General features: G+C 47.6%; 1 protein-coding gene across 1 annotated transcript in view; it reads left to right on the top strand.

Annotated features, from left to right (window-relative positions):
* LOC139280885 (platelet binding protein GspB-like) overlaps positions 1-14,732 on the top strand; it is a 90,037-nt gene extending 75,305 nt beyond the window's left edge. The window contains exons 2-3 of the mRNA XM_070900671.1: positions 78-6,331; positions 14,213-14,732. Coding sequence (XP_070756772.1) covers positions 152-6,292 — 6,141 coding nt within the window. The 5' untranslated portion in view covers positions 78-151 and the 3' untranslated portion in view covers positions 6,293-6,331; positions 14,213-14,732. The remainder of the gene's footprint in view (positions 1-77; positions 6,332-14,212) is intronic.
* The last annotated feature ends 2,341 nt before the right edge of the window (positions 14,733-17,073 follow it).

The following is a 17,073-nucleotide window of genomic DNA, read 5'->3' as shown; positions in this document are numbered from 1 at the left end:
TATATATATATATAGAGAGAGATAATACATTATTTTTTGCTGTATTTCTAAAAGTTTTGACTTTTTCTTATTCACAGGTCACAGGAATTATTTAACAAGAGAACAAAAAGAACAAAGCTGATTGAGTGCAACCTAATTAACGCGACCAAAGATGCAACGTGGCGTTGCAAATAACTATGTTCACCAAGCTTTCGACAATCAGAATGGGCTGATGGCATCATATCCACTGTCCCAGCAGACTCTGAGGGGATCTGAATATGCTTATAATGGGTTACCTTCGTCAAATCACCAGCCTTGGAAGGTCACGTGTGGATCGACCTATTCTGCCAATGAATCAGCACCCATCTATCCAGCTGAAGATGCCAATCAACCTGCCCATTCTTCAAATGAATTACCATCTTCCTGCGGTGATACCACTTTTTATCCGTCATACCTGCTGTCTACCCTAACTGGAGGTTCCCAAACTAAAACGCGATTCCCCCCTGCGTATTCAAGGTCTTTGTCAACTGGAAGCCAACCTACCTGTTTTCAGAATAGACCAATCCGATCAGACCCACCGTGCTTTAGAACGCCGTGTGAGTGTGTGACATCTCAAAATAGATCAACATGGTGGAACCGAAAGGCCCATCCAACCATCAGGAATTTCTCACCGTATCAGAGTCCCACTTCTACTGGTATACAGCCCAGAGGTCAGAGTTCTCTTGCTGCTCATGTCCGATCACCTCTGCTCAACCACAAGATGCGCCTCACTTCAGAGCAACCTCCAAGTTGGTCTGGTCGTAAGACGGCTTTTGCCGCTAGAGCTGGTGAACATTGTTGGAATAGCCGTGTATGTACCAATTACCAACAAGTTCCTGCTCATGGACCTTACAACCCCACTGCTAATCAGCAGTGTTCCAATGCAGGCTATCCTAATTTGATCCCATTTCAAAGCGTAAATACTGGAGTTCACAAAGATTCCATCGACTACAACATGCTTGAGGCTGGCCAGCAGGGAGAGGCAATGCCGATTCTGCAAAGGGTCAGCATCTCGGCTCCACAAGTATTAACTGGAAACCATTTTATGAAACACAGCCATGAAGACACACTTGAGAGTGTACATGGAACGATGGCAAGTGGAAATACATTTTGCGCTCGGGTTCCTGGTTCAATGCCTGCTTCCTTTTTGCCAACCGATGCTCAGAGGGATAGTGGCCTAGCTTTTCAAAATCACCTTGCGGATTCTGACTACACTTACACAGAACAAATCATTTCAGATATATACTCGCAAAAGAATGCTCAGTCTTCAAGGAAGAGAAAGTCTCCAGATGTGCTGAGGTTTCTTGCAGAACTGACGAGCAGAGAGTTGAAGTCCTTGATTTTTGCATTTGAGATTATGGAAAAAAACAAACGAAGAGCAGAGCAGGTCGATCTACTGTCACGTGAAGTGAACGTACCACAGCAAAGTCCTGCAGCGGTGCAATCTTGTCAATTTACAACACACAATACATTGTGTAAGGACATCGGTATAATACCTCAAAGTTCAATCGATTTGGTGAATGAATGCATAGACATCCTCGAGTCATGCCCTCCATCGGTACCTCAGAGGCTACAGAAGGGTAATGGGGCTGAATGGAAAGGAGACAACTTGGAGATTTCTCATGTTAACCATGTGTCCCTGAACACAAGCCCAACTACTTATTCAAACTTTAAAGATCTGAGCGAGGTTTCTTCACTGAGCGATCACTGCGCGCAAAGCAGAAATATGAACAGCAATCCTGTGTTTCCAAGGCAAGGCGCGCAAGCTTCAACTCCTCATGTGGTAAATCACCAACATTGCCATTCACTGAACGAACAAACTGGCCCATCTCTCCAAGCTCATGAGGACAATTCTGCTTGTCAAGATGATGCAGCAACTTCTTATTTCCGTGCCCACTGTGGGGCCAAGGCCAACCTGCAAAATGATTCATTTAACGGTTTAAAGTCCAGCTCAAAGAGTCTGAAAACTTTAGCCTCTGTATCTGTTAACCCCAATTATCTTGGCTCAAGCCAACAAAATGGAAGATCTAATCATTACGTGCAGTCACTGGATGCCGGAAATGCATCTGACATTAATCAGACAGATACTCCAGTCCTAAAGACAAGTGCATCTCAGCAAGATGAACAAAGTTTAAAAGAAATCGAAGCATTATATGATATGTTGCGGACTTCGTATATCAATAAAATGAGTGGTCATTCAAAACGTCAGAAAGTGGAAGTCTCGTCAACAACCGTTCAACCATCTCGGTCTGAATTGGGCAAAATAAATACCCCATCTGTCAGTTCTGTACAGTCACCTTGTGACATCCATGCTTCCCAGATGATTGACTGTCCAGATAATTGGAGTCCGACTGCTGGTTCACAGAACACTACAGTAGTGCAACAAGTTGCGGAATTTGTGAATAATGAATATTTGCCACATGTATCAAACTCTCATTCAAGAGCTCAAGAGAGGCTGAATGCAGAGGGGGCTCCTTCATTTGAGATTATTTGCAATGATAAAAATGCAACTCCCTTGAAGCAATCAAAAGGCAAAACTGAACAGTCATTGATAAGACAGCAACTTACAGGCTCAACAGGTCAAGTCAACCGTGCAATCTCTACAAGTGCCCCTGGATCACATCCCACAGAACCAGCTGAAATACAGAAGGCAGGTTCAAGTGAAGTATCAGGGAACCTGCAAATTCCAGACAAAATGGACATTACATCTTCTCCTCCGAGTGTACCAGGACGGCAAACTGCAGAGGTCAGTGAATGCTCTGCCACTTCACGAGGCTTCCAGAAGAACTCGACTTCACCATTCAGGTCTGAAGAATTGAGTAGAGCGCAAACATCCCCCGCTAATGTGGGTGTTCCCTCGTCAAGTGCAGAATCAAATGGTCAAAAGAATGAGGTTTCAGTTCCATCTTCAGAGGCTGTTCCAGAACAACCCCTCGTCTCCCCTGCTCCATCTTCCAAAGTGTCTGGTGCTCAAACAGACTCCATTTCCACATCAGTTCACAACCAACGCCACACAGGATCGCATTGTGGGCTTTCTGCAGGAATCCATACAAAAAATAAGTTTCCAACAACTGACGCCTGCACAACAAATGACAGCAAAATAAGTAAATCGTCCCCAGATACAGTTGTTGAGAAGCTAAACTCAGTATCGGATCCCGAGATCCTTTTAACAAATGATTCGGACACCTTAGAATTCATTTTACGCTCTTTGGGTATTATTCCAGAAGACAATGAGGGACAAAATGCAACAATTGTGACCTCACTGTCTCCTGGTGTAACCGATGTGGAACAGAGCATGGCTGTCTGTTTTGGGGGTATCGAACTGAAGCAGAAAGCGGGCATTACACTACCTTCATCGAATACGGTGACCTCGATAGACAGGCACTTAGTGGCGGCTTCGCTTGGACCTTCTATTGCTGCAGGGTGCAAGGCAACCCGACACTGTTCAGATGTTGCTTCACTTGGTGCTGGAGAAGGCCAACAGGTTGGGACGGCCAACGCAGCAGTTACTGCGATAAGTGCTGACCCAACGACCCCTGCGGCTGGTAAACTGAACACCGACGGAGTTAACCCATCGAGCTCGCTTCACCGGCCTAGTAGTCGAGCGGAGAGCGATGAGCATCCAGCGGTCAGTGTGGCACGGAGCAGTGCCGGGGATGGCTGGCCCTCGCAGGCAGGGGGACCTCCCAATGTGATGGCCGACTTGGTCAGTGCTTCAGTCCCAGTGGGTGTAGGAGGCTGCCTGAAGCTGGAGGGAAACCTAGCCGATCGCCCACCTTGTGCGGAAATAAACAGGCGACACGGCACTGTTGCAGCCGACACTGTTCCATTGGAAGGTGAAGAGTTGCGCGATGAGAGCAAGCCAGCAGATGGGGCGAGTTATAAAGAGAACAGTTTTTCTATTTGTCTCAACCCATCAACATTAATTGGGCTGGTCTCCACTGCTTCCACGGAACCTGCGATGATCGAACAGGTTCAAGAAGCGCAGGGAAGCCTGTCTCTGTCTTCTGCGGGCAGTGGGAATCAACTGAGCAATCTGCTTTCTTTACCCAGCAGCTCTTCCTGTGTGCATTTGACACATTTAACCCGTTTACTAAGTACCGTTGCCAGTCAAAGTTCCGTGGGTTCGGGTGGAAGCTACAACAGGCGTGCTTTGGTGACTAGCTCAGGCACTGCATCTCCTTGTGATGTGCCAGATATCACCGTGTGCTCAGTTATTAACACGTCCAATCTCAGTGTAGTCAGGTACGAGAAGCATGTAGGTAATGGGCTTTTTGATTCACATAAAGGATCAAGCAAGCAGCCGAACGCAGTTCCCCAACAAGAGACTAGGAGCGGGACCTTCAAGAAGATGGGGATGCCTATTTCAGTGTCCCAAGACAGCCAAGGAAGGCTAATGTTGAACAGCGAGGGGTTTGAAAAGTCAGTGTACTCTGCTCAGGCAGTGATTACCAGCAGCACAGTGGGAGTTGAGAATTCACCAGCCTCTGATGCATCAGCATCAAGCAGCGGTGATAGTATTACCTCAGACACTCTGCATGCAATGCAAGATGTGCTGCCCTCCAGAGCAGGGAGATATACAGGACCAGCTTTGGGAATTCATTCCTTCCCTCCCAGCAGCAATGGGGAGGTGAGCCCTGGTGGTCTGCCAGTGGAACAGACACAGCTTGCAGTGGCGGTCCCGAAAAATGCTGACACGGATTTGCCGTCAGGGATTCGGATCACATTCGTGTTTTCACTTTCGGAATATTGGGAACATTGGAAAGTTGCAAGCAGCAAGAACCTTGATTCAAATTTTTTGGTAACCACCGGTCAAGAGCTTCAGAGATCCTTGGGAAAAGCCAGCCAATGGGAACAACCACCAAATGGGATCAGTGGACAGGGACCTCTTGGTGCTGCTTCAAATTTGGAAGAGAATGCACGGGGAGACCTCATTGCTGAGATGCCTCCCAGCCTGAGCCTTGTGCCTTTCCCTTTCGAGACTTCCATCCAGTTTGCCGATGCGAGTATGTTCAGCATGGTGGCTAATCATTCTGAGAGGGTTTTCTGCCCAGAGGTAGATTTGACTGAAACTCCTGTGGGCGCTAAGCGGGTGAGTGAAATAAATGCACTTGTTTCTACAAACATCTCCAAGTTACTGCCTGGAAATGTATGTTACAGTGAGACCCTAACCGAGGCAAATGACACCACAGGTACACACACGGAAGTGTCTCTCCTCCATTGCTTGAATTCCAAAGAGGTGATCAGTCAGAATTTTTTCAGCAAAAATGAATTCCACAGTGCAACCGAGTTGGAACTGACTACAGGTACCGAGTCCATTTTACGTTTCTGGTCTCCTTCTGAAGAAGACACAGCATCGCACCATCCAAATCAGGAGACAGAGAAAGGATTAGATTTTGAGCATGGCCTAGAATGGACACACGGCGGACTTGAACTGTATAATGCAGCGGGTGCAGCAGAATTGAATAAGAGCATTCACAAGTTGAGTGCAATGCATCATCTCCATTTTGGGTTCACTGCAACTGTTGATGGAAGGCAACTTCATAAAGAGAATTATCATCCCAAAGCATTGTGTTACAGGGGAGCAGAGACCATTATATGTGAAGAACAGGAACCTGAGTTGATGGTGAGCACACCTAGGCCCCATCTGCTGACTGATGAAAACAGCATGGGTAATTGGACTGATCCTGCTTTGAGCAACGCCTTGCTGGGACTCTGCACACCAAGAGCTTATCTCCAAAACGGCAGTAACCAAATCACCAATGAGTTGGAGACACAAGTGTATGAGGGCAACCAGGCCGAGGCTGGTGAAACGGAGATAGCTGTATCTGCTCTGAGGCTGAATAGCAGTGAGAACAACCCCATTAACAGCCATGACGGGCATGAACTCATAAACCAAGACGATCAATATCCTGAAGGTTCAATACAACCTTTCAGTGGTCAAGAAAGTTTCAATGAGTATGAGCCCAACATGGATGTCAGCAGCGAAATAAAAATTAAAGTGCTGGAGCATCAAGAGCTCGACAATGTTCTTTCTGAGTTGTCTAATATAATACCAAATGCTTTAATACTCAGTGCAGAATCTAAAGTGGCAGATGAAACGTCAGGAGAAGAAAGTCCAGGAGCCAATTGGGAGACCTCTAGGGACTGTGACAATGGTCATTTGGGTGTTGGACATGAACAAATGGAAACCTCAGAAATAGAACATTCTTCAGATACATCAGACTTGGCACCTCAATCTCTCAGCAGTGTTGGAAGCAGCCTGCAGCCCTGATGCAGGCCTCGGTCATGTCTATGTCAGCTGTGTAAAAAGGTTTGTGCAAATCCAAACTGTCGATGTTTCAGGGAGTCTCTTAGAAGAGAACCTTCATTGCTGCATCGCAGACAGCAGGAATGGTAGTTCATTTTACACTGTGTTTTTACACCAAGGGATTTGCAGTTCAGGGGTGTGTTCTTGAACACTTTGAGCAAGGGCATCGTAAATGGTGGTAAGGGAACCAAATGTAATGTGACTACCGGGGCAAACAAAATACAATGGGGCGTGCATAATAAGAAATGAGGGAGGAGACACTCGAACCAGACCTGCATATTATGAAGTAAAAAGTGAAGAAAATCAGTCAACTCTTGTTTTATTGACAGTAATAAACAGTTTAAAATTGCCTCAGACCTCATTAAGCAGAGATCCGTGTGAATATACAAGCCAGCCTGTGTTATTTAACTGTGCTGGTAGCATATATCAGTTTTATTGTCAAGGTACTCCAAGGAAAAGGCATTTTGAGGAGATTTTTTTTGACCCAAAGTGTTGCCACATCAAAATACAATACTGAGAAAGACTTCTTTTTAATTATGGTAGAATTATGGTAGTCCAGTCACTGTTGGAGGTGCTGTCTTTCGGATGAGATGTTACACTGAGGTCCTGTCTACGCTCTCAGGTGGATGTAAAAGATCCCATGGCACTATTTTGAAGAAGAGCAGGTGAGTTATCCCTGGTGTCTTGGCCAATTTTTATCCCTCAATCAACATAACAAAAACAGATTATCTGGTCATTATCACATTGCTGTTTATGGGAGTTTGCTGTGTGCAAGTTGGCTGCTGAGTTTCCTACATTACAACAGTGACTACACTCCAAAAGTACTTTAATGGCTGTAAAGCACTTTGAGACGTCCGGTGGATGTGAAAGGTGCTATATAAATGTAAGTCTTTCTTTCTTTAATGTTTGGAGTGCTAGGTGATAGTTTGGCTTATAAATTTTCTACACAAAAGCGCTGACGATACTTTGATTTGATTCCAGTGATAGATGCAAATCCACTTTCATACAGGTAAGTTGTAGCAAATGGTATCAAAACCTGACAGCCTTGTTTGACAATTCGGGGAACTCTGCTTCCATTTGGACCCAAAACTCAGCCAACTGCTCTTGTTGGAACTCAATTTTGACTCCGCCATCAGTTGACATTCCCAGGAGGTCCTCTTGTTCTTTTATTGAGAAGTCTTGCAGTACGGGAACTGCGGGAACGTTTTTGAAAGGGTTTGCGTTTCCCATTGAGGCAATGTACTCACACAATTGCCTCGCCAGTTCAGTTAGCTGTTGCCTGATGTCACCTTTAAAACTGTCCTGCAACTGTATTCATTCGTTGTCAGGAATTCGTGCATGTTTGGGAAAATTTCAGTGTCGTTTTCCTCCACAAAGCGAGCCTAGAATTCCAGCTTCTTTTTATCACTGACTCAATTTTGTCCTGGACATTGAAGACGGTTGCACTCAGCCCTTGAAGTCCTAGCTTTAGTTCATTCAGGCAAGAAAGAGAAAAAAGGCGAGGGAATATATCTCATAAGACGTCATAATCGGCAGTCCCTCGGAATCGAGGAAGACTTGCTTCCACTCTGAAAATGAGTCCTTAGGTGGCTGAACACTCCAATACGAGAACCACAGTCCCTGTCACAGGTGGGACAGATAGACATTGAGGGAAAGGGTGGGTGGGACTGGTTTGCCGCACACTCTTTCCGCTGCCTGCGCTTGATTTCTGCATGCTCTTAGTGACGAGACTCGAGGTGCTCATCGCCCTCTCGGATGCACTTCCTCCACTTAGGGCGGTCTTTGGCCAGGGACTCCCAGGTGTCAGTGGGGATGTTGCACTTTTATCAGGGAGGCATGCCACGAGAGCCAGGCCGTGTCATGCAGGCAGTGAGAGAGCGGGAATGGGTAGTCTGTAAAGAACTTGATCTCGGAGTGAAGTTCAAAGAAACTTGCCCAGACCTTGCCATGTGAGAGCCATCGAACCTCCGTGTGGAGCAATAGGTTGATGTGCTCGCTTCCCATCTCATTACATAGAGCGGCGAATATTCTGGAATTCAAGAGTTGAGCTTTTATGAAGTTTACCATCACACCATTGTCTAGCACCTCCTTCGAGTGGGTAGGCATGTTTTCGGCAGCGAGTGCTTCCCTGTGTATCCTGCAATGCATCCACATCACATTGGGAGTGACTGCTTTGATACGCGTCACTACTTCACTATGCCTACCAGTCATTGACTTTGCTCCATTGGTGCCAATGCCAATACATTGTGACCAGACGATATGTTCATTTATGAAGCTGTCAAGCAACTGGAAAATCTCCTCAGCTGTTGTTTTGGTAGGCAGCAACAGACAATGTCCTCCGGTATTGCACCTTCATAAAGGTACCGCACGTACACCGCAAGGTGAGCCAAGCCTTCCACATCGGTGGATTCATCCAACGGCAGAGCAAAGTCAGCGGATTTGTCCAGCTGCTCACCGATGCCCAGTTTGGGTTCCGCCAGGACCACTCGGCTCCAGACCTCATTACAGCCTTGGTCCAAACATGGACAAAAGAGCTGAATTCCAGAGGTGAGGTGAGAGTGACTGCCCTTGACATCAAGGCAGCATTTGGCCGAGTGTGGCATCAGGGAGCCCTAGTAAAACTGAAGTCAATGGGGATCAGGGGGAAAACTCTCCACTGGCTGGAGTCATACCTAGCACAAAGGAAGATGGTTGTGGTTGGAGGTCAATCATCACAGCCCCAGGGCATCGCTGCAGGAGTTCCTCAGGGCAGTGATCTTGGCCGAACCATCTTCAGCTGCTTCATCAATGACCTTCCTTTCATCATAAGGTCAGAAGTGGGGATGTTCGCTGATGAATGCACAGTATTCAGTTCCATTCACAACTCCTCAGAAATGGAGCAGTCCATGCCCACATGCAGCAAGACTTGGACGACATTGAGGCTTGGGCTAATGGGTGGCAAATAACATTCGTGCCGCACAAGTGCCAGGCAATGACTATCTCCAACAAGCGAGAGTATAGCCACCTCCCATTGACATTCAATGGCATTTCCATTGCCGAATTCCCCACCATTAACATCCTGGGGGTCACCATTGACCAGAAACTTAACTGGACTAGCCACATAAATACTGTGGCAACAAGAGTAGGTCAGAGGCTGGGTATTCTGCAGTGAGTGTCTCACTTCCTGACTCCCCAAAGCCTTTCCACCATCTACAAGGCACAAGTCAGAAGTGTGATGGAATATTCTCCACTTGCCTGGATGAGTGCAGCTCCAACAACACTCAAGAAGCTCGACACTATCCAGGACAAAGCAGCCCGCTTGATTGGCACTCCATCCACCACCTTAAACATTCACTCTCCATCATCGACGTACCATGGCTGCAGTGTGTACCATCTACAAGATGCTCTGCAGCAACTCGCCAAGGCTTCTTTGGCAACACTTCCCAAACCCATAATCCCTACCACCTAGAAGGACAAGGGCAGCAGGCGCATGGGAGCACCACCACCTCCATGATCCCCTCCAAGTCGCACATCATCCTGACTTGGAAATATAGCCCCATTCCTTCATCGTCGCTCAGTCAAAATCCTGGAACTCCCTCCCTAACAGCACTGTGGGAGCACTTTCACCATATGGACTGTCGCGGTTCAATAAGGTGGCTCACCACCACCTTCTCGGGCAATTAGGGATGGGCAATAAATGCTGGCCTTGCCAGTGACGCCTACATCCCATGAAGGAATTTTTTAAAAGTATTGTCTGCTAATTACATGGTTCACTAATTGAGTAGGACATCATTGGCCATGTCATTCGACGTGACATTGTTGTTTAGTATATTTTGGCATATTCGGACGCCAAACTCCAAGTCATTGTCAACATCTTCACCGAGGTGTACAAAAGCATAGGCCTTTCACTAAACATCCGTAAGACAAAGGTCCTCCACCAACCTGACCCCGCCACACAGCATTGCCCCCCGGTCATCAAAATCCACCGCGCGGCTTTGGACAACGTGGACCATTTTCCATACCTCGGGAGCCTACTATTGATAACGAGGTCCAACACCGCCTCCAGTGTGCCAGCGCAGCCTTTGGTCGCCCGAGGAAGAGAGTGTTCGAAGACCAGGACCTCAAATCTGACACCAAGCTTATGGTCTACAGGGCAGTAGTGATACCCGCCCTCCTATATGGCTCAGAGACGTGGACCATATAAAGTAGACACTGCAAAGCGCTGGAGAAGTACCACCAGCGATGTCTCCGCAAGATCCTGTAAATCCTCTTGGAGGATAGAAGCACCAACGTCAGTGTCCTCTATCAGGCCAATATCCGCAGCATCGAAGCACTGACCAGACTCGACCAGCTCCATTGGGCAGGCCACGTCACCCTCATGCCCGACACAAGACTCCCAAAGCTCTACTCAGAACTCCTACATGGCAAACGAGCCCCAGGTGGGCAGAGGAAATGTTTCAAGGACACCCTCAAAGCTTCCTTGATAAAGTACAACATCCCCACCGACACTGGGAGTCACTGGCCAAAGACCGCCCTAAGTGGAGGAAGAGCATCCGGGAGGGCACTGAGCACCTCGAGTCTCGTCGCCGAGAGCATGCAGAAAACAAGCGCAGGCAGCGGAAAGAGCGTGCGGCAAACCAGACTCCCCACCCACCCTTTCCTTCAACCACTGTCTGTCCCACCTGTGACAGAGACTGTAATTCCCGTATTGGACTGGACAATCACCTGAGAACTCACTTTTAGAGTGGAAGCAAGTCTTCCTCGATTTCGAGGGACTGTCTATGATGATGTGTTGTTTGATAATGGCACTAACTGAATTAATTTTTGGACCTTTTCTGCAAGCATAGTGCCTACCATGTCTGCAGCTGCAGGTAATATTAGTTTCTGTGCTATTAAGCATCTCTGTAACTCACTAAGTGTGGGCTTTAAGGGCCTTAATATTGTCACACTGCGGCTGAGGGTATTCGCCGGTTACAGTCCAAGTAAATCCCATTTCGATATACTTTTCATCATATTTCATCTCTTTGATATAGATCTTGTTTTGTCCCTGGTGTTAACGTTTTGATCACAAGCTGAGATTTGTGTGTTGAGTCAGTGCACTGATACTGGCACGGCAAATGTCATTACTTCACTTCTCATTTCTGATACTTTTTGTGTTCTTCGTAATACTAACTGTCTTTAACCATCTGTCCATTTTAAACTGTTATAGTGCAACGTACACAACCGGAAATAAACCTGCCTTTATTCTGAGCTCAGTTAGACTGGACAGTTGCTGGGCAACTGAAACCATGTGGATTAATTGGAGGTGAGGGCTCTGTACGTCACCGTCTCTCTCTATCTGTGTTCTCATTGGTACATCTTGAAGTAAATAAACTACTTTATGTAACAAATTCCTACAGAGTTTCAAAGCTTTGTCTGAGTAGTCTTTATAAAAATGCAATAAATAAAATAATTAGTAAATAAAATCCTCCATTAGACAATTGCTCCTGCATACCCCTCAGAGATGTCTGTCTGCGTGCCACAGTTGGAAACTCCATCTAGCAGTAGAATTGTGCTTCTGCAGGCATGACCGTGTCAGAGAATGGTGATGACAAAATCAGTAAATGTATTGCAGACTGCAAATGTGCCAATGTTTTCAGCTGAATAGATTTCTCACAATGTTGCTCAGCTGACTTTGAATACAAGTGTACCATCCTTTTTGGTCTTGTGTGTCAATCAGGAAACATTGATACCTGGAAAATGTTTTCCTGCTCCCTAATCTAAGGGTCAGAGGCTAACTATTATGACCACAACTACCAGTAGTACAACTAAAAGAAAGAACTTACATTTATAAAGCGCCTTTCACGACCTCAGGATGTCCCAAAGTGCCTTACAGCCAATTATGCAGTCACTGTTGTGATATAGGAAATGCAGCAGGCAATCTGTGCACAGCAAGGTCCCACAAACAGCAATGAGGTAATGACCATAAACTCTGTTTTTAATGATGTTGGTTGAGTGATAAATATTGGCCAGGACACTGGGGAGAACTTCCCTCCTCTTCTTCCAATCGTGCCATGGGATATTTTACATCCACCTGAGGGAGCAGGCCTCCGAAAGACGGCACCTCCGACAGTGCAGCACTCCCCAAGTACTGCACTGGAGAGTCAGCCTAGATTTTGTGCTCAAGTCTTGTGTACAATTCCTACTAATACTATGGCCTGAAACTTGCTACTTAAACACAAACCGAGGATCGAACCAGGCATTCCTGGTCTCAATTCACTTTGAGGGGAGTTATTTAACTGCCTTTTGTTTTGATAACCAGACTGAGGGAGTGCTTAACATTGAAAATATTACCACCACACTTACTGACTTGGATCCTAACAGCAGCTCCTTGTAAAACGGGTCCCATTGCAGAAAGCCTTTTAGCTCAACCCTGTTAAAGCATTTATTTTGTCTTCAGCAATGTCTCAGGATGAGTACCACAGTGGGCATGAACAACAACTTGCATTTATATAGCATCCTTAATGTAGTAAAAACATTCCAAGGTGCTTCACAGGAGCACAATCAGATAAAATTTGTCACCGATCCACATAAAATAGTTCATAGGACGTGTTACCAAAGGCTTGGTCAAAGAGGTCGGTTTTAAGGAGCAACTTAAAGATGTATGTTAAATAGTATTACATAGTACTTACAGCACAGAAACAGGCCATTTGGCCAAACAGGTCCATGCCGGGTTTATGCTCCACACACACCATCTCACCCCAATCAACATATCCTTCTATTCCTTTCTCCCTCATGTGTTTATCTAGCTTTCCCTTAAATGCGTCTATGTTAGTCGCCTCACTACTCTTTGTGGTAGGGAGTTCCATATTCTAACCACTCTCTGGTAAAGAAGTTACTCCTGAATTCCCTATTGGTGACTATCTTATATTTATGGCTCTTAGTTCTGGTCTCCCCTACATCTTCTCTTCAGCTACCCTATCAAACCCCTTCATAATTTTAAAGACCCCTATTAGGTCATTACTGAGTCTTCTCTTTTCTAGAGAAAAAAGCCCGGCCTGTTCAATCCTTCCTTTAGGTATAACCTCTCTGGTCTGGAATCATTCTAGTAAATCTTTGTTGCACCTTCTCCAGTACCTCTATATCCTCTTTATAATATGGAAACCACAACTGTTCATAGTACTCCTTCAAGTGTGGTCTAACCAAGGTTAACATAACCTCTTTGCTTTTTAATTCTATCCCTCTAGAAATGAACTACAATGCTTTGCCTTTTTTATGCCCTTATTAACCTGCATCGCTACTTTTAGTGATTTCTGTTTCTGTCCCCTAAGATCCATCTACTCCTCTACCCCATTTAGACACTTATTTTCCAAGAAGTATGCGGCCTACTTATTCATCCTACCAACATGCACAACCTCACACTTTACTAAAAAGAAGTTCAGTTGCTTTATATAGAGCATAGAGAGGAGAAGAGGTTGGGAAGGGAATGCCAGAGCTTAGGACACAGACAGCTGAAGGCATGGCCGCCAATGCTGGAGCGATTAACATTGGGAATGCGCATTGCTATGGGTCTGGAGTCACATATAGGCCAGACCGGGTAAGGATGGCAGATTTCCTTCCCTAAAGGACATTTGTGAACCCGATGGGTTTTTACGACAATCCGGTAGATTCATGGTCACCATTACTGACACGAGCTTTTTTGATTCCAGATTTATTTAATTGAACTTAAATTCCACAACTGCCGTTGGGGGATTTGAACTCATGTTTCTGGATCAGTGGATTATTAGTCCAGTAACATAACCACTATGTTACCATTCGCACAGATAGTGATGCGTGATTATGGAAAAGGATTTGGCTTTGCAAAATGTGCACGCATCCTGCTATCGCATGTAAGAATCTTATTCTGTTTGCTCTTGATGGCTATAGGGTCGGCGAGAAAACGGCAAGAAAGTCCCGTCTCTAAAACCACAAATCCAACTGGATATGGCTCAGCACGTGCCTGAGAAATCTCCAGCATAGGCCAACAGAAGGGACCGTTGCCTCGGAGGTTTAGCATGCGTTTACCGTCACCTCTTCTGCTCCTCTAATCACTGCACGACATCCTCAATGTGCTGCTTACTTTAAAAGAAAAGTCTTAATACCATGAATGTGAAACTTGAAGACAAATAAGAATTTTGCCTGTGATGTGCAAGTGAGTGCAAACTGTGCATTGTCTGGGAAAACTACCCATTTTTACACTTGACGACATTAGAATTGATGTTAAGATGTGAGACTTTGGTCTTACAGGACTTGCATTGTGATCTCTGACCATTACATTTTTCATTGTTGTATGTGGAAAAAAGGGGTCATTTGTAAATATTACAGGTAGGTGAATAAAATTGCTTGTGTAAATGTAAAGGCTATTATTGATCAATGATTGTGCAGATTAAACAATATTCATGTCGTACTTCTGTTGTGGAATGTAATGGTTTGCATGTTAGCAAATACCCTCCCAGCGTTTGACGTGCAGCAACAGGTGCACAGTACTGAGTGCAGATGGAGCAGGCTAAAATGATAGGACCAATGTTTGGGAAATATTGACATGAAATTCTGCCATTGCGGATCTTTTGAGTGGTTCTGGGTTGGACAAGGGTTGTGGGAGGGGAAGAGGGCAGTGCGGGATTGGGGGGAGGGAAGGGGGGGAGGTATGGGATTGGGGGGGGAGGGGGAGGTGTGGGATTGGGGGGGGAGGGGGAGGTGTGGGATTGGGGGGAGGGGGAGGTGTGGGATTAAGGGGAGGGGGAGGTACGGGATTGGGGGGGGAGGTGGAGGTGCGGGATTGGGGAGGAGGGGGAGGTGCGGGATTGGGGAGGAGGAGGAGGTGCGGGATTGGGGAGGAAGGGGAGGTGCGGGATTGGGGGGAGGAGGAGGTGCGTGATTGTGGGCGGAGGGGGAGGTGCGGGATTGTGGGGGAGGGGGAGGTGCGGGATTGGGGGGAGGGGGAGGTGCGGGATTGGGTGGGAGGGGGAGGTGCGGGATTGTGGGGGAGGGGGAGGTGCGGGATTGGGGGGAGGGGGAGGGGGAGGTGCGGGATTGGGGGGAGGGAGGGGAGGTGGGATGGGGGAAGAAAATGTTGACAATTCCCGTTCCAACTGGAGAGAATTACAATTGCAAATGTAAAATAAAAATAAAGGTGTGACTAATCAATAGGAAGAAGTCACCCATATAAAAAAGATAAAAACAAATTCCAAAAGGGAATGGGATAAATACTTGGAGGGAAAAATGTGCAGTGCTCTGGGGAAAGAGCGCAGGAGCGGGACGAGTTAGATAGCTCTTTTAAAGAATCAGCAGAGACACGATGGATCGAATGGCCTCCTGTGCCATATCATTCTATGATCTCAGCCAACACAAACCTTTCTGCTATTTCTTCAGTCACCCAAGTCACTGATGTCCTATCTGGTCTGGCCTACATGTGACACTAGTCTGACACTTGATGCTCAGTTGTAAACAATCACTATAAAGGTCAGTCATAATAATAAAATCAGAAAGACTTATAGGTAACAACCCAGACAATATCCATCTCAACCTAGTCGACCTTGGAAAGTCTTCCTCACAAACATCAAGGGGGAGGGGAGGGGGTCCCAAGTTGGGTGAGCTATCGTACAGACTAGTTAGGCAACAGCCTGGAATAGTTGTCTTCATTCTACAGTATTAGCCAATGCCCCTGATTCCTTCGTCACCAGCCTTTGGGTATATCCTGTTCCATCAGCAGGGCAGACCAACTAGAGGTGAAGGCGCAGTGATGTGCAGTTGGATGGGAGCAGCCCTAGATGTCCTCAGCCTCATGCTACAGATCAATCAAGGGTAAGGAAACTCCTGCTGATCAACTACCAACTCCCTCACTAACTGCTGAACTAATCAATCAAGTACTCCTTCATGTTGGAGGAAGGTCTAAGGGAATCAGAGACATAGGGGCCCAAATTCAGCCTCTTGAAAAGGTCTGTTACCGCTGGAAAGTGGTGGAGTCAAGTGGCCGCCGACATATGGTCCAATGGCCGCTGCCAGCGAAATTGTCCTCTGAGGGTAGGGGGAGGTTTGTAGCACTCCCGTCCCGCTCCCCCTACTCCCGCCCCGCTCCCCCCACTCCTGCCCCGTTCTCCCCACTCCAGCCCCGCTCTCCCCATTCCCCCCCCACTCCTACCTCGCCCGACCCGCTCCCCCCACTCCCGCCCCGCTCCCCCCACTCCCGCCTCGCTCCCACCCCGATCCCCCCACTCCCGCCCCGCTCCCCCCACTCCCGCCTCGCTCCCACCCCGATCCCCCCACTCCCGCCCCGCTCCCCCCATTCCCACCCCGCTCCCCCATCTCGCTCCCCCCACTCCCGACCCGCTCCCCCCACTCCCGCCTCGCTCCCACCCCCGATCCCCCCACTCCCGCAACCCTCCCCCCACTCCCGCCCCGCTCCCCCCACTCCCGCCTTGCTCCCCCCACTCCCGCCCCGCTCCCCCCACTCCTGTCCCGCTCCCACTACTCCCGCCCCGCTCCCCCCACTCCAGCCCCGCTCCCTCCATTCCCCCCCCCACTCCCACCTCGCTCCCCCCACTCCCGACCTGCTCCCCCCACTCCCGCCCCGCTCCCCCCACTCCCGCCTCGCTCCACCCCAATTCCCCCACTCCCGACCTGCTCCCCCCACTCCCGCCCCACTCCCCCCACCTCCGCCCCGCTCCCCCCCACCTCCGCCGTGGTATTGTGGGTGCGGCCGTAATGACGCAATCAAAGCGCCTCTCCATCCCGGAAGCTATATTCGG

The sequence above is a fragment of the Pristiophorus japonicus genome, chromosome 15 (assembly GCF_044704955.1).
Source record: "Pristiophorus japonicus isolate sPriJap1 chromosome 15, sPriJap1.hap1, whole genome shotgun sequence".
NCBI lineage: Eukaryota > Metazoa > Chordata > Chondrichthyes > Pristiophoridae > Pristiophorus > Pristiophorus japonicus.
Note: the sequence above shows the minus strand (reverse complement) of the source record. Positions and strands in the feature narration are given on the sequence as shown.